Source organism: Limanda limanda, chromosome 14 (assembly GCF_963576545.1).
Source record: "Limanda limanda chromosome 14, fLimLim1.1, whole genome shotgun sequence".
Classification (NCBI taxonomy): domain Eukaryota; kingdom Metazoa; phylum Chordata; class Actinopteri; order Pleuronectiformes; family Pleuronectidae; genus Limanda; species Limanda limanda.
The window spans coordinates 3,371,625-3,397,325 of NC_083649.1; the positions used below are offsets into that span (position 1 = coordinate 3,371,625).

The 25,701-nt window shown below is 42.6% G+C and overlaps 2 protein-coding genes and 1 non-coding gene across 5 annotated transcripts; all 3 read right to left on the bottom strand.

Annotated features, from left to right (window-relative positions):
• Positions 1-8,143: 8,143 nt before the first annotated feature.
• On the bottom strand, positions 8,144-8,216 carry trnav-cac (transfer RNA valine (anticodon CAC)). Its single transcript has one exon. It is a non-coding gene; the product is annotated as a tRNA-Val (tRNA).
• Positions 8,217-8,873: 657 nt separating this feature from the next.
• LOC133019386 (heterogeneous nuclear ribonucleoprotein A/B-like) lies at positions 8,874-14,770 on the bottom strand. 2 transcript variants are annotated; one of them, XM_061085845.1, is made up of 9 exons: positions 14,691-14,770; positions 13,197-13,532; positions 12,858-13,026; positions 12,579-12,734; positions 12,100-12,231; positions 11,688-11,829; positions 11,137-11,292; positions 10,450-10,549; positions 8,874-9,743 (listed from the first exon to the last, which is right to left on the bottom strand). In XM_061085845.1, the coding sequence occupies exons 2-8, from the start codon at positions 13,505-13,507 to the stop codon at positions 10,470-10,472; spliced, it is 1,146 nt and encodes a 381-aa protein (XP_060941828.1). In that variant the 5' UTR covers positions 13,508-13,532; positions 14,691-14,770; the 3' UTR covers positions 8,874-9,743; positions 10,450-10,469. The 2 variants fall into 2 exon arrangements, with proteins under 2 accessions (XP_060941828.1, XP_060941829.1); XM_061085846.1 differs by lacking the exon at positions 10,450-10,549.
• A 3,154-nt stretch (positions 14,771-17,924) lies between these two features.
• btg4 (B-cell translocation gene 4) lies at positions 17,925-21,036 on the bottom strand. 2 transcript variants are annotated; one of them, XM_061086525.1, is made up of 5 exons: positions 20,864-21,036; positions 19,945-20,082; positions 18,360-18,699; positions 18,127-18,209; positions 17,925-18,045 (listed from the first exon to the last, which is right to left on the bottom strand). In XM_061086525.1, exons 1-5 carry the CDS (start codon positions 21,034-21,036, stop codon positions 17,925-17,927), a joined length of 855 nt encoding a protein of 284 aa, XP_060942508.1. The 2 variants fall into 2 exon arrangements, with proteins under 2 accessions (XP_060942508.1, XP_060942507.1); XM_061086524.1 differs by having other exon boundaries at positions 17,925-18,209.
• Positions 21,037-25,701: the final 4,665 nt, after the last annotated feature.

Here is a 25,701-nt window from a genome sequence, read left to right on the forward strand (position 1 = left end):
AATCAATCAAATTTTATTTGTATAGCCCATATTCACAAATCACAATTCGTCTCATAGGGCTTTAACATGGTGAGACATCCTCTGTCCTAAACCCTCAGCAAGGTAAAAATATATAGAAACCTCAGAGAGACACATGTGAGGATCCGTCTCCCAGGACGGACAGAAGTGCAATAGATGTCAAGTGTAGGAAAACATCATCGGGATTAAAGTTTTTTAGCAGCATTGATAGGGTAAACATTTTGAAGGCTAACTTCAATACTATATGTCAAGCAGTCCTGCTGCAAGCATAGTCTCTGGTCAGCAACCAGCAGGATCATGATCCACCATCCGGTCAGAGGCCACTTTGGTCCACAGTCATTGCCCACTGCCGCTTATTAGGATCCATCATGGGCTGCCACCTCGGTCCTGGTCCACCGCCATCCGATGCCAATGCGACAAAGGATCCGCCATTCCCTCTACGATCAGCCCGCACGATATAGAATCTGCCAAACTGGATCCACCATTGCAACCTCTGATGCAAGATCCACAAATCGTAATCCATGGTGCGGCCACAGAGGCCCTGGATCTGCGGGAGATAAAGCAAAGGGATTCCGGGGAAGGCTTATAGGGATGGAGAAGATTATCACATGATAGTATGAATCATTACAGGTCACGGTTGAATCGAGGGAAAGTGGACGTCTGTGTTTGACCCTCGAGACGCTGCCGACACCTGAGTTTGTGTTAACGTTGTGTTGGACTCACGTGGGACCAACAACCGCTCACACTCGGCCTATTGCGACATCCCTAAGATGAGCAGGCAGGTTAAGATGAGAGCAGCTGGAGGTCAATGTCACCTGACCTCACGTCTGTGGCTTCCACTGAAATAATCAGCACATGCATCTGAACGAGTATCGACCCAACGTCTGTGAATGAGTTGAGCTCAGACTCTGTCGTCCCACTGAGCTGAAATGCAATTTATAAGCTGGATATTACCCATGATCCTCTGCTTCCTGTGGCTGTAACAAATCCACCAAACTCTGTTAAAGAATTCATCATGTTTTCAAAGTTTCCTGCTGAATATTAGATTCATTTCAAGCTTTGTCCCTTAACATGACAGTGTAGCCTATATGTGTGGATATAAGTGGATCCAGCCTGTGCCTCGGCAGCTTTCCCATTACCTCTGGCCCAGTTCTCTGATTTCCATGAGCCAGCACATATGGAGCAAACATGGCCCCAGTGCACCAGCATCCAGCTCCAGTGGTGACGCAGTGAGTCAGCATGTGAACAGCAGCGTTCAGAGGCGCTCAGCACATGATTCAGGGAAATCCTTGAATATTTGGAATAGCTGCAAACGTGTCGTAACAGCAGATTACGACAGGGAGCGTTCTCCTGCCTGTCGCACAACTGACAACGTGCAAACAGACAGACACACATCCAGGAAATGCACAGGTTGTATTTGGGGACATTTATTGAACAGTAAGAAAAGATGACATCACAATAGTGTCGGTGTGGTGAACAGAAGAGAAAGTTTTATAATATAAACTCAAGATTATGTTTTTGTCTTTTACAAATAAACTACCGGACAGGTTTCCCTAAATTAGCAGACGCAGGATTTAATTCCCTTTACTTTGACTTTGTGAGATAAGGTGTCCGAGAGAATAATTAATAGATCTTGATAGAAAAAAATCGAATTTATCAGCAGGATCATCTAGAAACTACTGAACAGATATCTACGACATACTGAACTTGATTATGTCTTTATAATTTAAGAACTTATATATACAATCGTGATTCCAGTTCCCTTGTTCTACAACTTCTTACCTCAAGCAAGGACATGTTGTATTTCGCAGTTTGTCTAGAGTCGTTTGTTTGTGAACTGTAAAACACACAACAGATTTCAACTGAATTTGGTGGAAGGATCAAACTTTTTTGAAATTTTCAACAATTGCTAAATCATAATCAAGTCAAATAAGTGTTTTTCTTGTTTAGTTTTTTAATTCATACAGGACCACTTCTGATTTTCCATATTGAAGGTAAATGTCTTCATATAAGAGTGTGAGAGGCCCATAATGAACCTCACACACACACACACACACACACACACACACAGACACACACACACACACACTCTGGTGTCAATCTGGCTGACAAACCTGCTGAACTCAAAGCAAACAGCACCCGGAGGTTACAGTCCATCTCCTGTCAACACCATGAAGACGACCGGTCCACTTTGCCTCATGAGCTGATCAAGATTAACACAGAGCCGATAAATCAAGATTATAACTCAGAGTTTAATCAAACACCGAATGAAGCAGCTGCAGAAAACCTGTCTCCAGAAAACGTTTCATATTCAAGATATTCCACAGATTTTCAAAGAAATGAAACTACATGATTCAAATCAACAAAGTACTAACCCTATCATCTACACGTGTCGGGTTGAACCTTTAAAACATGTAGTTGCCTCTAAACATGTACTGCTTATGTACACGTAGCAGCATTAGCATCACATGAGGGTTGTGCCTGTGACCTGATGAATCTGAAACCAGCTCAGTACTTCCACCAAGGAGTTTTCATCTGCGTTTCACAAAGACTACAGAATGGATTTCCATGAAACTTGGTGGATCACTGTGGTTTTTTACCCTTGTTTCCTTGGCAGAGGTCTGAGCTCTTCTGGGTGACATTCTAGTTATTATACAGTTTCACCATCAAGAACTTTGGTCAAATGTTATGGTTTCATGTCTAAAAAGGTTTTCTAATGATCTGTTTGACAGTAGCATGGTTGTGAAAGTCTAAAGAATGACACAGACCACCTTCAAGGCCCAGCCGTCCCCTTATTACGCCACATTTAAATTCACTAGTTCCAGGTTTTTGTTTTAGTCTGCACCAAATTTCAAACACTTATAGATATAACCCCTCTGCAAAATCGTATTATATCTCATAATGTTAAAGAAGGAGATGTCTTTCTTGAAACTGGAGAAAATCAGATATACTCTGAAAGCTTCCATACAGAGCTTTGAGAGAACCTGGACCCCCTTCTTGTCGTACTATGAGAGCATACAAAGCCCACTAAGAGGAAGATTAGATGGCAACCCCTCCCCCCCTTCCCCCCCCTCTTTTATTTTTATTTATTTTAAAATTGTATTTACCTATTTACTGATTTATTTATTTATTTATTTATTTATTTATTTATTTATTTATTTATTTATTTATTTATTTATTTATTTATTTATTTATTTATTTATTTATTTATTTATTTATTTATTTATTTATTTATTTATTTATTTATTTATTTATTTATTTTATTTTCCTCTTTCTTTCTTTTCTCTGCTTTGTCTTGCAGCAGTGATGTATGCAATTGTATTGTATAATAATCTAATATTCCTAAACAACATATATATATATACATTCTATGTACTTCTGCTGCATGGGGTAGGCTGGCCGGGGGTGGGTGGGTAGTATTGTGGGTAGGGGTATATCCATCAGATTTGTGTTTATAATTGTATAATTGTATTGAGTACCCAAAGAAAACCTATAAAAAAAAGTTAAACAGAAGAAGGAGAAAAGGAATTCCTGGATCTATCCACCGAGCTTTGAGATTATCTGTTTGGTAGTTTTTTCTGTAATCCAGCGAAATAACAAACAAGCTAAATGAAGCAGATGACACCAGAACTTCCTGGTGGAGCTGATAATCCAGAGATCTAGATGAAATCATCAGACTCTTTCAGATGACTCCATGAGTGTGAGTCTGTGCGGCTGGGCTGAATCTGAGGAAACTGCCGGGCCTCGGCTCCTTTTCACTCCAGCTCTGTTTTATCTCCAGCAGCTTCAGCTCCTTAATGCTCCACTCAGTTCCTCAGTTCCCCGGCCCGGTCTCGTCCTCGTCCTGTCCTGCCGGCGCTTTGCTGCAGGTACAGAGCAGAGATTCAGCTGCTGGAAGGAAGCATGCTCCCAGTCTGCAGGAGAGGTTCTATAAGTGCTCTGGATTAAAGCAGAACAGCTGCTGCTCACATGTGGGAAAGTACATCTCCAGAACAACGGAGCCGGCTCCATGTGCTGATGAGAACCACATGAGGCGGCTGACAGCTCGGGAGAAGCTGCCAAACTGACCTGGATATGAGGATGTTGGGTTTCTTACATGTAAAATGTGACATGTATGTGCTTTCGTCTGATGCACACACCGACTGTTTGCCCTACTTTCCATTGTCTCCAGTTATTACACAATGTGGAGTTGTAAGTATTTGGCATGTGTTCCTTTTTCAAACTCTTGTTAAACTAAATTTCATCGCCAGATTCTATAGCACGAACTTGGCCACGTAAGGGGTCGAACTTTGTCCCAGTAAAGCTCATTTAAGGGGGGCTGCAGTGTGTGTGTGTGTGTGTGTGACTGTGTGTGTGAGAGAGAGAGAGAGAGGCAAAGAGAGAGAGTGAGGGGGGGATTGGAAAAGAGCGAGTGAGGAGTCATATGGAGCAGTCGGTCCTGAGAGGAGGACGAGGAGAGAAGACAGAAATCAGGTTTGAACTGAATCTACAGCTTTGTGCTCATTTACTTCTTTGTGTGTGTTTCTGTTCATATGTATTGAACTGTTTGCATCTGGATCTGCTGCACATCGTTGTGTGTTCATGCGTCTGCAGATGTAAAGTTAGAAATGAAGAATGAAGAGGTTCCTTTCTGATTTCTTTGTTATATATCGATCTGCATGGTTTAATTTAGGGCGTTGATGAGACTCGGGTCAGTTCAGCAGTTCATTGTCCTGCTGATCGACTTTCACCTTCCAGCAGAGCACCGGTTCAACACGTGAGAATATGCAGCACATTGCAACACAGGCACAAAAGAAAACTGTAATATTTAGCATAAAGTCAAAATAAGAACACACCGGTTTAGACAAAAAATACCGTTTCTAATCTGTGGCATAGATTAGAAACATCAGTTAAATACATTTCCTACAGGAGTCTGGAAGTCATGAAGTCGATAATTTCTTGGCTCATAAATCTATAATATCTGTCTTAAGACCTGGAGATGGAAGATGTTTCCGTCACCAAACCAAAAACGCTGAACTACCAAAAGCTCAAAAGAGCTGATGAATGAATTCAAACCTATAACTTCTTGTTTCTATATAATTTTGACTTGACATTTTATGGCTTCATTTATAATCTGCATCCAGAGCTAAACTCAGAATGATTCAAATGTTCCACAAATTCAGGCTCATATAGTTTGTGTCATTTGAAGCCTGAGTTTGTAATGTCTGAGTGGGTCAGTTAGATTTAAGGACCATGGTTTTTGGTGGAAACATATTTGAGTCATTATTTTATTAATATGTCAAACATGCAGAGTCAGACTTAAAAACTGGTTTAAATTGTGGCATTGAGAGATTTTTTACATCAAACCCAGAAAGTACACTGATGATCCTCGGACAACAGCCCCAACTTATTCCATTTCAGAGATATATTGTACAATAATGTGTTTTAATTTCATATTCCTATTGTGTTTCCACCACTGCAGGTTCACCTCCTGCACCTTCTCACAGAAGCAGCTGACCTTCACGTCCTCCCTCAGCTCAGGGGCTGCAGTCAGGGTCTCGGCTACATTCTTCTCCAGACTTTGTGAGCAGCAGCTTCAGGGGCCTCAGGTTAGTTCAGACTGAACCGTGACGAACTACAGGCAGGAAAAGATCCTGTTTCACCTCTGCACTTCTTCATGGAGACTTGTTACTGGATCTCTGCCGCCCCCTGGTGATGGAGAAGAATATGGAGCCAGAACAGTCTCAAAAGGAATAAATGCACACAGAAATGAATACATGCGCAAAAAAGATCCACAAATGTATTTGGGGATTTATATATATATATGTGACCCAAAAAACAAATACATTTTCAATGCACACACAAATATGTTTCATTCCATATATCAGCAAAAGAAATTCACATGTAAAACATAACAAATACTTTTACATGCATATATTTGTGAAAAAATTCACAAATATATGCATGCAAAAGTATTTGCAATCTTCATCAAATACATATTTGTAGCTTGTTACATTCATACATAAACTGTTGGACCTGCATTTACAAAGTGCTTTTAATTTGTAAAACTCGCTGCATTTGTGTGTGAGACTTTTGAGACTCCCCTGACGTGACTCTGATCCACAAATGCATTTTTTCTAAGAGGGGATCGTCTGTAGAAAATGTATTTGTGTTATGAGTCACACATATATATAAATCCCCAAATACATTTGTGGATCTTTTTTGCGCATGTATTCATTTCTGTGTGCATTTATTCCTTTTAAGACTGTTCTGGCTCCATAGCAGAAGGCCACAGCGTTTTAATTCACTGCTTATGGCCAAGTACACTGCAAATGAGAAGGTGATAGAAATTATAATAAAACTGCAAAAGTCTGAAAATAAGCTTTTTTTATTCCTGCTATTATTTCTCATTCCTCTTTTTCTTTCAAGATCCTGTTTCTTAGATTGAGAATCCCACTGATGTCATCTCTTCTAATCTCTTTCCTTTAATCTGGTTTAAAATTACAGGTTTTTCCAATTTGCATTGAAGATTCCCTGCTTCCTACGAGGAGTTCCTGCAGCTGAGGTGGAGACATGCCGGTGGTCAGAAACCTAGAGACCGTGGCTCCTGTCCTGGGCAGGAGTTCCACCTCACCCGGGCCTCGACTCCTTGACCTCCAGGAGAAGCTGACCAGCCCGACAGACTCCTTCCTCACCGCGGCCCGGCTCCTCCGCGGTGGATGGGTGGAGGAGCTGCAGCTTTCCCATTCAACTCAACCGGCACGACAAACCTGTGTACGCAGGTTCGGTGGAGATCCTAGCCACGTGGAGGTTTGTCTGAAGGACGCCAGGAGAGGACGACTCTGTGGGACGACGGCCGAGGACAGAGAGACAGACTCAGAGAAACCTGCAGAGGACGTAAAAGCAGCGGACGGAGGAGTAGAGAGAGATGGACTCAAACAGAAAGCTGGACGGGCGTTCTCAGTGCACAGACAGGTGGAGAGACAGAAGGGCGTGGTGTGTATCTGGGCGTCTGGATGTCGCATCACGGTCAGACGACCTCGGAGGTTCAAGGCGCCGATCCTTCCGGTCATAGCTGAGATGTAGTCGAGTGCGTTAGGAAACAACAACGAGGTTAGAACAGCGTTTAGTCGTGTGTAGCCACGGAGGGAGGACAGCGACAACTATGAAAACTCTTCTTGTGATTGTTGTGTTTGTGTTCTGCTCATTAAAATTCAAATGTGTCCGAAATAATACGTGTGGGTCTTCTGGTGCCGTCGTGTGAGTTATAGTCTGTGAATAAAGATGGCTGACATGACAGGTTCCCAGAAAGTGAAGCCAAAGTGTCTTCACCGCCCCCTGGTGGCTGGCTGCAGTGGAGGTCATATATCGGCGTCTCCTCGGGGTTAACAGATGGGACAAGGACCAAACTATGATGAACACCCTCATGGAGTCTTTATGAAAACTAAGACATGAAGGTAAAAGTATAAAAAGGAAATACCCGTTAAAAAATAAGTCTCCAAAAATGTATATAATTTTCAATAAGTCTGGTTGTGCAGCTCAAGGGGAAATAGAAAAAAGCAGCTCATTGACTATAGAATAATAATAACAGTCTTTATAATAAACTTGATAGATACAACACTTCTATTCACTGTGTTACAAAGCATTTAACAAGAAGAAGTAAAAAGCAGAAAAGGCAGAAGAGGAAAGAGATGCTGGGCAAATAACAAATAAACAGTTCAAATAAATTAAACAAACTAAATAAATAAGTAAAAACGATAAAAATGTAGCATTCCTGAGACGGTTTTAAGGCAAATATGACAGAAAACCTGTCATTGCACTTATGAGTAAAGGTGATGAATACACCAGTAATAAAGACATTAATTATATTTAATTATATTATTAAGAATAAACCCAACTATTAAACATTATATACTAACACCTACATATATGTTTAGTTAATTCGATTTGCCATTAACCCTATGATTAAACGGGAGAATTAAAAGATGAAGATAAATAATTATATCTGATTTATGACGTGTCAGAAACATCCTAATGCTTTTATTATAGAAAGAACTATAATAATCTGCTCTGGCTGGATGGAGAATTTTTATAAAACCGTGTAGATTGTAAATTTCATTATCTAAAAAAAAAAATTCATAACAGATGTTTCCGCCCGGTCTCGAACCGGGGACCTTTCGCGTGTGAGGCGAACGTGATAACCACTACACTACGGAAACAGATTCTTACACACACACACTATCTAGGTCTGTAGGCCGAGATAACTATTTAATAACTTATAATAAATCCTTTATGCAACAGTTCTGATTTATTTAGATCCAACTGACTACGTAAATGTGTTTCAGGGCATCAATACTTTTAAACTAATCAACTAAAGTTAAATTATCCCAGTAAAACTACTCACTGAAGCTAAGATCTATTTATTTTAGTTTTGTAACAATCTCCTCATAGATTACTTTATTCATCCCCGAAGGGAAAACTCATAACTGAGTTTTGTACAAATCTGAGTTAATTAAATCTAGTGTCGATATTTAAAGCCCCTCCCCCAATGGATGTAGTGCCCCCTGAACTCTGTATAGATACAACCACCAGGAAATTATTCAGTTATTGATCATTTCTTCTAGAGGAAACCGTCAATAAAGTAATTTCCACTTTCACTAGAGAATATACAACTACATCTGATTCATGCACTAATATGAACTGATATTCTGAAGTCCTCTAAGTTTAAAATGTGTATTTCTCTACAGTAACACTCTGTGTGCCCTGAAAACAATGTTCTTACAAAGAAACGTTACGAAAAAAAAACTTATTTTACTAGTCAATGTTTGCCTCACATCATTATCAAGAGTAATATTAATCATTAACAGTACACAAAATCACAAACGAGAATGTTTATTACTAATAAATGGTCAGACACTAGCTGAGGAGACTTCAGAGGCCTGAAGTCAGACCAAAAGGAAATGAAGCAGACATTTAACTTGAGCGCAGGTGACACCTAACAAACACAAACTAAAGCAAACTAGAAAACAATTAGTTGACCCACAGTTACATGTGGTTGAGTCACGTCCCCCCCCCCTTCTACATGGATATTTCCAGATGTTAGTTCCCTGGTAAAAATCAGAACGTCCTGGAAGACGCTTCAGCCTTTGAGGAAACACAACACAAGTATAAATTCATTCTTGGTACACTGGACTCCAGCTTTAAAAAGAAAAGTTCATAGTGAAGCAGAATAACTTTGTCATTACAGATCACTGGGTTGTGTTGCTGCTACAAAACAAAGCCAGTTTCGACCAATTTTGACAACAGAACTTTCTAAACCTTTGACTCTTCAACCCCCGAACCTGGAAGCATCAGAACAAAAAAATAAAAAATACTGAAAACTTGTTTTTATTGTCAAAAAAGCTCCTTTACAGCGCCATGATTTCTTTCAACCTGTAAAGCCAACAAACATGTAAAATACAACCCTTACAATACATTAGAATCAAAACAGGTACCAAAAAGTACAGTAAAAATTACACTTCCGTCGGTGGAAATGTGGAAGGGGGGAGAAAAAAAAAATAAACACAGAAGGGAAAAGTAAAAGCTAAAAAATATAGGATTAAAAAAACAAAAAAAAGGAAAAAAAAATAAACATGGAAAAGTTACATTTCAGATGTTTTCTGTACAAATGGTCTTCTGTCATAAAAGAGGTCGAGTTCGGCCTGGTGTGTCCGGTCAGCGGTCGCTTTCATTGGATCGCTGAAGTCCTGCGGGAGGAGACAAACACTTGGTCACTTCGTCTTCATCGAATAAAACATCTCACACTTTCAACATTTTATCCAATTTGAGCTCGTGATCCTGAGATCAGAGCCGGTGGATTTAATTTGCAGATCATCCTGATCAAAATAAAAGACAGTTTCCAGTTCAACTCCTCCAACATGTAGATTCAGGGTCCAGACCTGGACTCTGAACCTGTTCCATGTCCACTGGAGGACCAGCGGTTCACTTCTGTACATAATAAAGGCTCGAATTAACCAAAAACAATGACTTTATTGGTAATTTAACCAAAAGATTACATGGTAGTACAGGTGAGAGCCAGAGCTGGACCTAAACTACAAAACAAAAACATGTCATGCAGGAAGAGCTGCAGAAAAGCAAAAGATGAACACAAGCGTCAGTTCTCTTCCAAAAAAGGAAAGGCAGGCAAAGCAAAAGTTCAAATGACCTGAAAGCAGAGTGATACAAGCCTTGGAGCCTCGTAGACTTTCTAACATGAATGGCAATCGACGGAGTTCTTCAGCTATGGTGACACACGTGCACAAAAGGGTTCTCGAGTTTGCGGCGGTCGGGGGGTTACCCGTCACGTACAGCCCTAAATCGGAAACTATGGCTTTGTGCGGGTGGGATTTCAGTGCCTGTGCTCATGGTGTCGTGAGAGTATGTAAATGGGAGGTTCTTAAAGCCATGGGATACCTTGCAATACCATGTCATCATCAGTATGGCTTGTAGCCTGTCTGGTGTCCCCCCCGTCTGGGGGTTTTGCCGTAGCTGGCGTTGCCCTGGTCTGTGGAGCCTAAAGACAGAATAGACCAAGTTAGAAACAGATTTCAATTTAGAGATGTTAAAAAAAGGAGTTGTTGTGGTCAAACATGTCCTGGACTCAAAAGGCATGTGACTGGTGTGGTGAGTTTTAACACGTGTGCAAAAAAATGTCAAATCACTCCTATGAACGGTGTCTGCACTTTAACAGGCCAATAGGAGATGGAGCTCCCGTAGGTCGCTCATCGTTTAATGTGTATTCCTGTTAAAAGACACAAGCTTTAAGTATTGATTTCATGAGTCGTGTCTGAACTCAGGGGCCGTTTCCTCCAGAGGCTGCAGACTGATGGCGTCACAGCACTACAACTACAGCGTCCCATTTCAAAAGCGTCCGTCCGCTCCCGAGCAACTACGCATTTCGACTGGTGGGTCTTGAAGGACTCGACCTATCAGGATTAGTTGCGTGCCGCGGGTGACAAAGCTAATGAGCTAACGGTGCGGGTGACCGGACTGCAGCGGCTCAAAGGTAGCTAATGGTGCAACGTAAAGAGCGGGAAAAGCTGGCGACAAATAGGAAAAAAAGGACACAAGCATATGACAGTTTTGTCTCCGCATACTTACTGTAATCATATCCGGTACCGCCATACCCATAGTAACCAGAATTGTAGTCATAGTTGCCATAGCCGCTGTATCCACCGTAGCCATAGCCCTGGTTACCACCATATCCCTGGTTCCAGTAGTTTCCACCATAGCCCTGGTTCCAGCCCTGATTCTGACCTGAGTCACAAAGAGCGAAACAGTTTGAGTTTCAAAATGTGGATTTGTTGAATTAGCTCTCGGTCCTGAGGTCGGGTTATCAGAACGGTTTAGTGAACGTTCATAGTGAAACTCTGATTTGACTCCATCACTTCACAAATCAGGTTAAGAACTCTATGAGCAGGTAAACCGACTGGATTTCAATTGTTCAATATCGCAAGTTAATTAAAATATATATATAGTCAGACAGATGAAATGAGAACAGTCTCTGCTGGGTCGAACCATTCCTCTCGTTACTGAGCTAAAGAACTTGCTGCAGGTAGAATAAATGGGGCAAGTCTTCTTATACGAGCCCCACAACACAGGATTTTAAAAAACACACAAGTCAGGCCACTGTGCAGACTCCTCCTCCTTACCTCCACGGCCTCTGCCCCGGCCGCCGCCTCCACCATAACCGCCACCACCGCCGCCGCCTCCTCCACCACCGCCGCCGCCGCGGCCTCCTCCGTACTGCTGCTGCTGGTACACCTCCTTGGGCTGAGCGATCTTCAGCTCACACTGCAGAGGAGATGGAAACACACACTTTAAAATCCTGGCCCTACCCAGCAAACACTGGAATCCCTGAGGTGTTCAAGAGTGCAGAGGTGGCCGTTACACGTTCAATTAATAAAATAATGACAATAAACAACCAAACTGTTCTTGCCAAGAGCAAAGAGCTCACAGCTGTAATGTGAGAAATGGGCGAGAGCCAGAATCTTTTCAGTTGATAGTTGGCAATCAACCCAGGGGTGCTGAAGTAACAGTGTGTGTGTGTTTGTGTGTACGTACCCTTCCACCCTGGATGTTGTGGAATTTCTTCTGCAGACACTTGTGGACGCACGCTTCTTCTTTGTACGTGATGAAGATGAAGCCCCGCCTTTTCTTCGACTTGGGGTCCTGCGGAAGCTCGATGGTATCGATCTGGAAGAACAGGGCGGAGGAATCTGTTAGAACACGTCGGTCACAACTGCAACAATTACGCAACACCTCTTCAGTCTCAACCGCTCCAACAGAAGCTTGGTATGCATGAACCTGCGACTTAGTTTGGACTCGTCACTCGTACGTTAGCCAATAGCTTAATTAGGAATGAAGTGATATGTCACCAGGAGTGTTTACTTAGGCAACTCAAACTTCAGTTCAATGAGATTTAGTTCAGTCAAAAATGATCAAAGTCGTCAATCCGATCAGTTGAAAGGCTGAGATCAAAGGAGTCGACTGTCACACCCGGAGGTCTGTGGAGCAACAGATGAATGTTCGGTGAAACCAACCTCTCCGAAGGTGCCAAAGTATTCCCTGATGGCGTCCTCCGTCGTCTCGGGGTTCAAACCTCCGACGAATATCTTAACGGGCTCCTTCTTCATGGCCATGGCCTTCTTGGGGTCGATCTGACGCCCGTCCAGTCTGTGTTCCTTCTGCTCCAGCACCTGCACACAAACACGTGGTTAACACGGGGCAAGAACATCCTAAGATGGGTTGTAATTTATCACAGGCAGCATCAGGCCCTCATCTGATTGTTTGTTCCTCAAGAAAGGGAATCGTGCATTCACCTTGTCAACGCTGACGGCGTCTTTGAAGAGGACGAAGCCGAAGCCCCGGGAGCGTCCGGTGCTGGAGTCCATCTTGATGGTGCAGTCCGACACCTCGCCGAACTTACTGAAGTAGTCCTTCAGGTCCTTTTTACTCGTGTCCCAGCTGAGACCACCGACGAACATTTTCCTGCAAACAAAGAGAGACCACGTGAGACCGTTAATGTCCTGCTCTGGTTTCCCACTTATTTCACAGGTAGAAGAGGAAGATTAGACATTTCTACCAGTAAGTTAATTTCTGAATACCAAAAGGTGCTGCTCCTACAGTTTTAGCGTTCACGATCAAAGGCAAACACTCACCCAGCATCCTCCTCTCCCTTGCTGGCATCGATCTTGCCTCCGTCCGTGCCGTTGTCTGTCCCGTTGTCCTGTCCGTCTCCCTGACCTTCGCCTTCGTCCAGACACTCGTCCAGAGCGTCTTCCTGAGCTTCCTCCGGCGCGTCCTCCTGAACGTCTTCTGGAACCTCGTCCTGCACCTCCTCGGGAGCCTCCTCCGGGCACTCGTCCCCGGCCATGAGCTCCTGCTCCTGCTCGGCTCCGTTCTGCTCGTCCTCGCCCTCGTTGCCGTTCTGCTCGGAGGTCTCCATGAGCAGGTTCTCGGAGTCTGACATTGTGACGGTGAGGCTCTTTGAAAGACTGAAACAAGGAAAAGAACAACACATAAGTAACAAACCTTGATTTAATGACACAAGGAACAGGTTTGGTGATCTGATTTCTTGTTGGTGAAACGCTGGGAGCAGATTTATGATGGTTTCTGTTTACTCAAGGCTGCTGGATTTGCTTTTTGAACTTATTCAAACAATCAGAACATGTGGTTCCCAACAATGAGAACAAAACCATTTTACAAAATAAAAGCATACTTCATTTAAAACAGAAATACTACAAAGCAAAACAACAAATCCACAATCTCCAGATGCTCCTCTTACACAATGAACAATCGTTTTAAATTTGCGTGCACAACCGAAAGGGTTAATCCATTAAACAACAGGAACATCGTGTTTTCTATTGATCAACGTTAAGCTAGAGGTTCCGCTTCAGAACCCGAGGACACGTTTTCAAACAAAGACAAAGAATCCGGGTCCGATCGTTTGCTGGAGCTCAACAATGCGGATCGTTCATTGTGCTTCAGTTTCGGCGGCTAACATGCCCGTTAGCATGCAGCTACACCCGCTAGCATGCAGCTGCTACACCCGTCAGGAAACCGTTGGGTCCTTAAAACGTTGCATTGGCAAATAACTAGTTGCAGTTTGATGGATAAATCGTGGAAGAATCCGCTGATTATCGAGTAAAAAGCCCGGTTAACGTGACTTGGGTCAACCGGGAAACACAAAGAGAAAACGTGCAGCTCAATGCTAACGCTGTAGCTCCCATGCTAACGCTGCAGCTTCTATGCTAACGATGCTAACGCTGCAGCGGACCGCGCTTTGCTCCGTTACCGCTCAGAGAGGCGTGTAGGCCCGGCTAGCAGGAGGGGCATACCCCGGTGGTGGAAGAACCGGGGAACACACTGAATCATGCGGGGGAAACACCACCGACCTCCCGGCTGCAGCGGCCGCGGGGCCTCGGTTCCTGTGCTGCCGCAGAAACGAGCTTTCCATTCAACAGCGATGGCGGCGTGTAGCCAGGTTAGCATCGCTGCGGCTAACGGGGAAGCTAAGCTACATCCGCGGCTAACGAGAGGACAACACGGAGATTAAAAGGCCGGGCGGCGCAGAGGGTAAAGCGGGTGCGGTGGGTCGAGCATCGTGGTTCGGGCTCGATTCCGCAAACACAGCAAATGAATCACAATCTTACTTTGAGGGGAAAAAACCAGCGACGCCGACCCGCTGCTCAAAATGGACTCTCTCCAAATTCGCCGCTAACTCGTGGCAGGATTTATATGACCGGATGTAACGGAGCGCAGCGTCACGTCACAGTGACGACGGCGCTGATTGGACGAGACGGGCCCCGGCGCGATTAAAGGCGTCACGTCATTGGCTGACGACGAGAGGAGGCAGCGCATAAAGGAAGTGGAGAACCTTCCTGCTTCCTGTCGCCTCCCTGCTGCTCCTTCCACTCCTGTTGGGTTCTGATTATAAAACACGACAGAATATAAGTCTTGAGTTAAAGTTTTTAAAAGACTTTAAGTTTATAGATGAGTTTTCCTCCTGAGGGAAGGATTCAAACTTCTTTATGAACAAACGCTGAGCTGGAGGAGTTGTGTGTGGAAGCTCCTCATGTGCACAAAGCCTCTGCAGCATAGTGAAACTCACACTATGGGACTCACAGGCTCGACACGGTGCATTAACACAACACGTGCAAACACACACAACATGTGCAAGTAGAAAACGTGTCTTCCTCAATTTGATTGAATGTGCTGCAACAAGTCCCAATGTGTGCAGATGCAGAGACAAGCTGCAAAAAGTCACAACATGTCCCAAACAGAAACGTTCTGCAAAAAGGTCACATGTCCAAAATAGAAACGTCTTCAAAAAGTCACAACATGTGCAAAAACCGAAACAAGCCACAAAAAGTCACAACATGTCCCAAACCAGAAAAGTGCTGCAAAGTCACAACATGTGCAAAAACATATGCGCTGCAAAAAGTCACAACATGTCCCAAACCAGAAATGTGCTGCAAAGTCACAACATGTGCAAAAACAGAAACGTTTTTCAAAAAGTCACAAAATGTGCAAAAACAGATATGTGTTGCAAAAAGTCAAAACATGTCCAAAACAGAAACAAGCCACAAAAAGTCACAACGTGTGCAAAAATAGAAACTTTCTTTAAAAAGTCATATCATGATCAAAAACAGAAACGTACTGCAAAAAGTCACAACGTGCAAAAACTGAAACGTTCTGCAAAAAGTCACAACATGTCCCAAACAGAAACGTGTTGCAAAAAGTCACATGTGCAAAAACTGCAACTTTCTTTAAAAAGTCAAATCATGATCAAAAACAGAAACGTTCTTCAAAAAGGTCACATGTCCAAAACAGAAACGTGTTGCAAAAAGTCACAACATGTGCAAAAACAGAAACTAGCCACACAAAGTCACAACACGTGCAGATACATAAAACATCTTCATCACTTTGAAGAACCAGCTGTAGTTCAGTGTTTAGGGAAGTTCCTTCACCACTGACCAGTAGCAGACTCCAGTAACGTGAAGTTGAACTACAGCAGGTTCTTCACTTTGTTGAGGCCCCAGGAAACATTTCCTTTGTCGTTTTCTTTGCAGGTCATGTGACTTTGTGTCATCAAACTGATAAAGATGTTTTCTTAATTTCCAGTGTGTTGAGCTCTCTCTCCACCGTGCTTTGGTTTTACGCCTTTGTTTTGCTCGAGGAATGAATCTATGAAGAAGTGAATTAGGTTTTAACAGTTTCTATTTCAGTAAAGACGTTTCCATGGACCCCTGTTGACCTCCACTCACAGCATGTCCAACCTGATCTGGCTGAATTCATAAATTCACCTTTCTCTCTCTGCTCCCAAACTGTGAATCTAAAACTTCTTGATTTTATGTTCTTATCAAACTTTGATCACATTAAAACACATGATAAAAATACCGATCCTGAGGCCCAGGGTGAGTGTTTGGCTTCACCCGGGCAACATGACCTACGCCTGCCAGCCAGGGGCAAGTCCAGGCCTGACCTGAGATATGAGCACACACACGCACACACACACACACACACACACACACACACACACACACACACACACACGCGACCTGCACGCTCCCTGCAAGTACACACTGAAACATGACAGTTGTGTTTCTCCAGCCATGGTCACTGGTGTTGAGGACTGCAGCGACCACAGGTAAGAACACAGCTCCCGACCATTCACATGTTTTATATTGATTTTAAATTTGTGTTTGGTTTTCTTCAGGCTTTACACCCACAGGCCCATGTGAACATTGAGGATTTATATCCTCCTGTATGAGCCTGGGCGCCCTCTTAGATCAGCTGACAGTGGCCCCTGGTCGTTCCCAGAGCCCGACTGGTGACTGAGGTGTCGAGGCCCCACACTCTGGAAGGACTTGAGATCAGACATTTTGAATCGGTTAGTTTAAATGGCTTCTTAAATTGAGTTTTGTTAATGAAAGTGCTGGACTAAGGGTTATAATGAGACTGTGGTTGCTGTGCAGGCAGTGTTGTTAGCTGATTGTTCTCTCACACACCAATCACTCACTTCACACCCAGTACAACCACCACACAGCTGCAAGGAGAGAAACTTTCTTCTTCACGAGTGTCCAGGCCAGAGAGCAGCAGTGTTTATATTCTGTATTAGAAATCCTGTAATTAATTTAACACCAAAGTTGAATGGATGTTTCTCTGATTCACACTGAGTCCTTCCACAACCTGATTTCTCAGATGTCAAACCTGAATAATGAAATGTAATTGAGGCAAAATAGAACTCCAATCAAAAAACAAATGCACATTTCTACATTGTTTTGTAAAATAAGTTCTTATCTATACCGAAATGCTTTTAAAAAGGTTCATAAAACTAATTTATAATCTGTATCCAGCTCATGCAACATCCATGTTTACCAGAGTCGTCATAAACAATACGTCCGTTTCCATACTTACTGTTCTTCATTGTATTTGTTCTCCAGCAACAATGTTTTGTTCTCATTTAGTTTGACCTTGATTATGGTTTGTTGATTGTATTTTGTTTCTGGTTAAGTACACTTTCATTTAAGTTACAACAATTTATAATTCTATGAGTCAGAGAACCCTGGTGGACATGTAGACGTGAAATGAAGCAAACGCTTTAGAATAACCAGTTTTATTTCTTTTCAATGACAGTTGAATATTACTTTATTCACACTTTAGATTCATTTTAATTAAAAAACACATTTAGAAGGAAGAATTTATTAAAACCTGAATATTTCAAAGCTTAAAAACGTGCTGAAATAGCATTCACTTTTTTTAAACCATTATTACTTTAAACCACATATGAATAATAAACTTAGACTTTTAAAGACAACAGACAAACTCTCCAGACACTTTTTTTCCCATTCATGCAGAGCTGAAGCCCGAGCCCGGTTCCGGCTTCAGGACCGAGACTTGCTGACCCAGTGGTACTTGTCCACCCGAGGCCCGGTGAAGGTGAACGTGGCTCGATAGGACTTGAAGCCTTTCTGGACGGAGAAGTGGGAGCCGGGGCCTCTGGTTGGAGGAGGGTGATGAGGGGGAGGGGGGTGATGAGGGGGAGGGGGGTGATGAGGGGGAGGGGGGTGAGAAGGGGGAGGAGGATGAGGAGGGTACGAGTCACCGGCGAAGGCCTTCCTCTTCTCCCTCACCCAGGTCTGAGGGGCGCCGGGAGAGAACTCGCTGAACTGAGGACGAGAAGAGCCGATGGCTAGCGGGCGGTGACAAGAGATCTGCAACCCCCCCCACCCCACATACAATATGCTTATGAAAACACGATTCTTTGCATTAGATCAAATCATCTAGAGCCTGTGATTATGGCGTCAGGTTCCACCTACCCGGTAGACGCTGTTGGGGTTGCTGACAGTCGGGATGGTTTTGGGTTCAAGGTTGTTGGCCGGGATGGGAGCCGGGCAGAGAACCGACAGGACGCTGCCGCTGCCGCAACTGCTGCTGCCGCTGCTCAAGCTGCTCAGGCTGTTGCTGCTCAGGCTGTTGCTCATGCTGCTGCTGCTCATGCTGAAGTCTCCACCGGCCTCCTCCTCGTCGTCGGAGCTTCCTGACGGGATGTCCAGGCTCGCCCGCTCCACGGCGTCATGGACACGTCGGGAGAATCCTCCATCGCGCCGGCAGCTGTCCACCACGGAGACGCAGAACGGAGAGCTGCGTTCACCGTACCTGAGAGAAACAAACAAATACTCTGACACCAGTTTTAATCAAACGGCTCGAGTCACACGTTGATAATCTGTGGCCTCGAACATCATAAGTCACTCGTAGTCCTGGCTCAACCTTTTAAGAAGGTCCTCAAAGCTCCGTCTAAAGCTCTTTTTGACTCGCGGGCCACAATGGGTTCTACAATTTGACAGAGGGGCCAGGAACAGATGAATGGAGTGTTTTTGTGAACTAATATAAATGACATGGAAAAATTACATGAAAGGTTTTGGCCTTTACCAAGTAGCAAAGCACTTACTTGCAAGGCCATTTAACAAACTAGCCTTCAGAGAAAGGCTTGCTAGCCTTTGCTATTTCGAATGCCACCAAAAAACATGCCTTGGTAAATGACTCTTTAATCGCAGTTTGTCTGTGAAAAAAAATGTTGCTGAGTCTGTAAAGTAGTCGCCAACCTCTGAGCTCTACTTGCGTTGACTGCTTGCTAGCGTTAGCATGCTTCGTAGCAAAGTGACGGATGATGTTGTACTCCATGAAAACTGCGACAATTTCTCGGCATATCAGGCATACAGCCTTCGACTGGACTTCAGTGAAAAAGTATTTTGTTGTCGACTCAGTGTTAAACACTCGGCACTCATTGTCCACTCTTCGTTTCCTTGATCCTCTCATTTTACAGAAGGGCTCACAGGGCAAAGGGAAACAGTGAAGGGAGATCATGTGACCTTTCGAGCCCTATAACACCCACACTCCCGGGCAAATTTAATTTAGCTGACGCTTTTATCCAAAGCGACTTACAATAAGTGCATTCAACCCCGAGGGTTTAAACCCAGAACAACAAGAATCAAGAAAGTAGGACTTCTTCAAAAATAAAGCAAAACTACGAAGTACTATAAGTATGTGCCATTTAAGTGCTACAAAATTGTTAGTTTATTTTTTAATTGATTTTTTATTATTTGGACAAGTTCGACGGGCCGTACTTTGCCCACGTCTGCACGAGACAATAAGCTGTTGGTGCCAGATTTTTTAAATTGGTGGCAACATTGGTCACGCTAATCTCGCCGCCAACCTCTGCTGCAGGCAGTTCTTTCTTGTGGACCAGCAAAGAGTTGATGCCATTAAACCAGAGTTTCTAACCAAGAGCCAGTTATTTGGTCGTTGAAACGCAAACAACTGGTTCCAGATCAGACTTCTTCTCCAGAACCGGTTTCAGCTTCACACTCAGATCATGACGCTACAACAGTGAGTCGGGCTGACCTGCAGGACACCTCTCCAGGGTCCACCCACACGGTCAGCTCGTGGGGAAGGCCCAGGTCCTGGTACCGCACGGCGCTGCGCTCACAGGCCTGCTGCAGCACCGGGTCCTGCCGCCGCACGCCATTCATACGCAGGCACCTGAGAAACCACAGGGAGTGAGGAGCAGGACATTATGAAGCTTGATCCTCCATCAAGAAACAGAAAAGTGTCAGACAACAATTCATTGTGTGGATGCAACATTAGCAGCATTATTTAGAACACACAGGCAGAGAAGATCCATGAGTCTGTGAGACTGAAACCAAACATCTTTACAAGTTTGGCTGAAAACAGGAAATTAATGTTTGATTTGAAAATACATTCTCTAGCATCTACTGTGATAGTTTTGATTGTTCAAATTCAATCTCACATGTAATCACAGCAATGAATGAGAAGTCTGTACGATGCATTTTAAGAAACATCCTCCTATGTTCATATACTCTTTATTAATGTTCTCTATCGTCTATTTTATACTTTCACGCCTTCTCTTGGAATCAATAGTTTCTTCAAACTCTCAAGTCTTCATAGCGAAGGGATGGTGGATTTTAACAATTCAAAAGTCAACTTTAATTGGTAAAAGAAAAGTAAATAGGTTAAATGACATTTTACTTTTTATTGTAATGAAAGAAATAGATGTTCAATTAAAGCAGAACTCTGTGGAGCTTACTACATGAATGGTACAAGTTTCTAATTACATTCTAGCGTCCCAGGCCTCATCCAAACATTTAGTTTATTCTCAGGTGTGAATTCAGAGTTTCTGACTCTCCGCCAGTGGAATCTCCATCTTTGATTGTTAAATATTTCTAAATTGCTGAAAGAATAGTATAACAGTCCAAAGGGCCTGAGGAAGGAATGAGAAGGTTGCTGATGGGATGTGACTGACCTGTAGGCCTGACCCTTGCTGGGAGCCTTCGGGTGCCAGTGGTTCTTGTAGCTCTCGAACAGGGCAGAGGTCAGCGCTGTGGCGAACCTCATCCTGCCTCCGGTGTCCAGACATCCATACCTCTTCACCAGCCGAGCCACGAAGAACACAGCGGCTGCGATCTCCTCCTTCATCTTCTCCCTGGCTTTGACCTCCCAGCTGCTAAAATCCCTCAGACAATAAAACCTGCTGATCCCACCTGAACGTTAAAGGAACTCAGGAGAAATAAAACTAACTGGAAACCAACTCAAGCAAACATATTTGCTGCTGCAGCTCAGGAGAGAACTCAGCTCGGAACGACAAATCGAATCTCTCCACAATCTGTGTGTGCATGTGCACCAGAGGATGTCACACACGAGGAGTTTGTCCGGAGGTTCGAGAGCTGATCACTTCAGGTGTGTGGGACGAGATGAAGCACCTGAGGCCGCTTCACTTAATCACCTGCTCGCTCCGTTTCACTCGCTTTCTCTCTCTGGGAAGGGGGCGAGGCCGTGACATCACATCAAACAGGAAGTCCTCTGAAATGTCCCAGAAAGTGGAAGAAAAGTTGGGATAGTGAAGTTATGTCCCAAGTCCCAAGTCAGGAAGTAACCAGGGAACAGGAAGTCGACTAGATCTTTACATACTGGTGCATTTAATTAGATAAAGTTTATTGTTTCTCTAAATGTGCGTTTATTTGGTTTATTCATTATTCTTGTGCCTTTTATTTTGAAGGACGTAGATTAGTTTTCATAATATGAGATCAGGAATATTGAGAATAAAGTTGAAAGGTAGAGAAACAATCACTATCAAAAAAGCAAAGAAGAAATACATCAAAGATAAAGTGATTCTTCTTAAGTGGGAATCTGGAAAGCTGCACTCATTCACACACAATGCTATAATCTTTCATCCTAAAAACATCTAAATCAAATGTCTGAATAAAACCACTTCATTCTTTTCATCTTAATATTTCTTCATACTCTTCTCTTCCATCATTTTGGTTCAAATTAATCTTGATTTCATTTGAGAATCTTGTTCCAGAACTGGCCAGGCTTATTTAGATGTTTTCTAATTTGTCCTTTCTGTTCCCGAGTGTCATCAGTTTGAACCTCGTGTAAACATCTGTCTTTACATTCATGAAGATGTATCTTGTTTGTTGACTTTGACTTTAATATGTCAGTCAATTGTCCAATTATTCTTGAGCGTCGGAAAAAATAGAGGGACTATAAACACAAATAGGTGTAATTCTAAATGGTTGATGTGATATTTTTACACCATAGCTGTATTTGTATTTGTATTTTTCTTATTTATTTTTTATTTTTTACTCAGATCACTACCATGCACAATAATATTCAACACTTTACATCTACATTTATATCATGGTCACTTATATTGGTTACATTGCAATATTTATATTTCCATTATGCTATCTTGTAGTATTATTTATATTATGGTCACTTACTTTTTAATTATTTTCTGTATCATGGTCACTACTGTTGCAATATTACTTATATTTTTGTTTTCATTACAATAACACTTACATCATTCCACTCTCCCCAGTACCTGCTTTTGTACAGTGTCTGTTTTGCAGGTTGTTTGTTTCTGTACTCTTATTATGTGTAGTTTAGTAGTGTACATATTGTGATATTTTTTATTGTGCTTCGGCACTATTACTTAAATTCTGTTTTTTCTCATACTTGCTGTAACAAGTGAATTTCCTCGTTGTGTGGATAAATAAAGAAATCTAATCTAATCTAATTGTTAAAAATCTTGAATTAAAGCTGAAAGTCCAACTATGGACCTGAGTGTTAATCACACACTACAGGAAAGAGACACTGAGGAAGCATCATGTCTCCTTTAAAACAATTCACATAACTAAATACAAAGAAAGAAACACACTGATACGGAAACAATCACAGCATATATTTTTATTTGAGGGAACATTGAATTTATATAAACCCATTCTGTCAAAGAAAAAAATAAGAAAGGACTCAACGTAAAACTTCCAGCAGAGAAATTCATCAAGTGAACAAGCAAAGAGGTTACAGACAGAAACATGAAGCTGAGCAAACACCGAGGTGCAAACAACTAGACTGAGAAAAATAGAGATTTATAGATTTCCTGGTCCTGTCAGACGTGGTTTATTCGTTTCCACTGAACTCGAGTCTCTGTAACAGCAGGATGATGGAGGCCGGACGTCAGAAAACAAACCTGCACCGAGTCTGTGGGAGAAGGGATTCATGTGGAGAACGCTTCAATCATCCTGCTTCGTTTTCTTGTTCTGTTAGAGTCTGAACTTCCTGTGATTGGTCTGAAAGTATAAGTTTGATCCGGGGTCTGAGGCGCCTTTCACACCCGGTACTTTGGTTTGGAATAAACAAGGAAGGTGTGAACGGTGCTTCAGTTTCCCTCCAGGACAAAATAGCTTTGTGAAAGGCCAAACTGGTTTTCCAACCGATCTCAGGGAGTTGAGACAAAATTAAAAACAATTAGGAGAAAAAGAGGCGAGATTCCTTTAGGGATATAATGTGTGACCAATAAGGACGTTCAGTGTGAAGTACAGATCTGAAGTTAGTGATGCTGGATCATTCGGAGTAATGCCGTAATATTACAGTAGCAACAGCTTTAAACAAAGTAGGGTCAGTCACAGGCAGAGAGAGAGAGAGAGAGAGAGAGAGAGAGTCAGGGGTTTAGAATCTGCCAGATGTTTAATTACCTCGGAGGTAAGAGAATGGAAGAGCACCAAATATTCATAAGACAACAACACATACAGAAGAGTTCACTGACTTCAGGTTAAAAAAATAAAACTGGGAATAAAATAAAAACACACACGACCATTCTTCCTGCTCTCGCTCAGAAACACAATCCACCACACGATCACAATCAGTTCATTTATGGTGATTAAAGAAAAAGCTCCTCTCCCTAAACAGATTGTTTTAAAGGCTTTAATGTCACGTGTTCTGTGATTTGGGCCAAAGAGCAGTTCTGTGGATCTAAACCCAAAATGTCAAACTATTCCTTAGTCCTTAAAAAAGTAATTATGAGAACTGCTCAAACACCTTTAGTCACTGTGACATTTAAAACCATCAAACTGTTCTTTTCTTTTGGTTTTCATGAAGGTTGGAGTTCAGTTGAGATTGTCTGCAACGTGCTGTTCTCACTGAGGAAGCTCGGTTTGCTCATCGTGACGTGAACATTAATAAATTCATAAGCAGGTTTGAATGTGGTCGACTCGGAGCTCTTCAGGAATCTGAGAGGAATCGAAGCAGGAAGGAGAAGCAGCCTCAGCTGATCCATCGATCACTCCAAGGTCAAAATCAACATCTTCTCATAATCATCATAAATAAAACTGCATTATCTGATTGAACACAATCACTCCTCCATATTAGTGGATGAAAATAATCATCTAGTACCAGTGAAGAACAATGAATGTTTCATGATAGCATTTACATTTTATAACCACGTGCGCAGGAACCAGGAAATGTTTTAACATGTTTGATTGATAAATAAAACCATAATACTCAGTCGATCAACTTTTGGAATTAAAAACAACACAGAAGCAGAAAAGTCTCCTTCTTCCATCTCTTGGTTTTTAAATACAACGGAGTATAAGTGCCATGAAAACAAGTTGTAATATTACCAGAATACATTTGTAACTTTACCAGAGTGAGGAGCCACTTGTTATTTCACAGGAGTGATTTCAAAAGCAGAGTGAAGCATCTTAAATTAAAGTAAAATCTATGGACAGTAAAAGAAAAATGAAAAACTCACATAATTAACCAGTGATCGATGCAAAGTGTAAGGCTGTAACAGTGCAAGACTCCCGGGACTCCAGGACTGTGTTTGACACCAGGTTCGTCAGAAAGAGCAGCAACACACTGCTGACACACACTTTAACACACAACACACAGTTCTCTGGAGTCCGACACACACACACACACACTCAGAACCACAACGACCACTCGAACCAGCACAGCTCTTCAGTGGCAAAGGATCTGATCTATTTAAAGCAACACTGCAACTTTCTGTTGACCTTAACATATCAGTGAGTGTGACCAAGGAGAAAGTTTCCTCCTTCACTCCCTGAACATCTGTAACTCTGGTGGGGGGGTTCCATCTCCTGGCTACAGGGGGCGCTGTTTCCCAGTAACGGTTACAGAGTGTTGCTTTACAACGATGTTGCAGATTCACAAAAGTGGAAGTACACTTAAAAGTGGAAATAAAGCTAAATAAAATATCTGTGACGTGTTGGCACGCTGGAGCCAATCACAGCTGACCTTGGTACAGGTCAACCAATCACAGGGCCGACGCATAGAGACAAACATTCACACCAACTGGCGATTAGACGTCTCCAATTAACGTAAGCTGCACATGATTGCTGGAGAAGAACCACGCAGACACGGGGAGAACATGCAACTCCGTCCAACAGAACAGTGAAATCAACCAGCTTCATCAGCAGCCACACGTTGAGGTGCTGGTTTCAAAGTGCACGAGTTGAAATGAAGAATTCACTAATCTGCGATGATTTGTGTCGATCTCAAGACAATTTTGAGTCAAACATCGGATCAACGCTGCACAACGAAGAGAATCCTTCCACTGACCACTTTAAAGAACCTTCAAGAATAAAACAAAAGAGCTATAAATACTTTACACTGTGGGTCAATAATGAAATGAACGTCAGCAGAACCTCAACACCGACTTGAGGTGCAGGAAATGAAATGTCGACACAAAACAGAAACAAAACAAAAAAACTTCAATATCTGTTTGGATTCAGTCTGTCAGTGTTTCGTTTAAAATAATAAATACATTTAAAGCCTCAA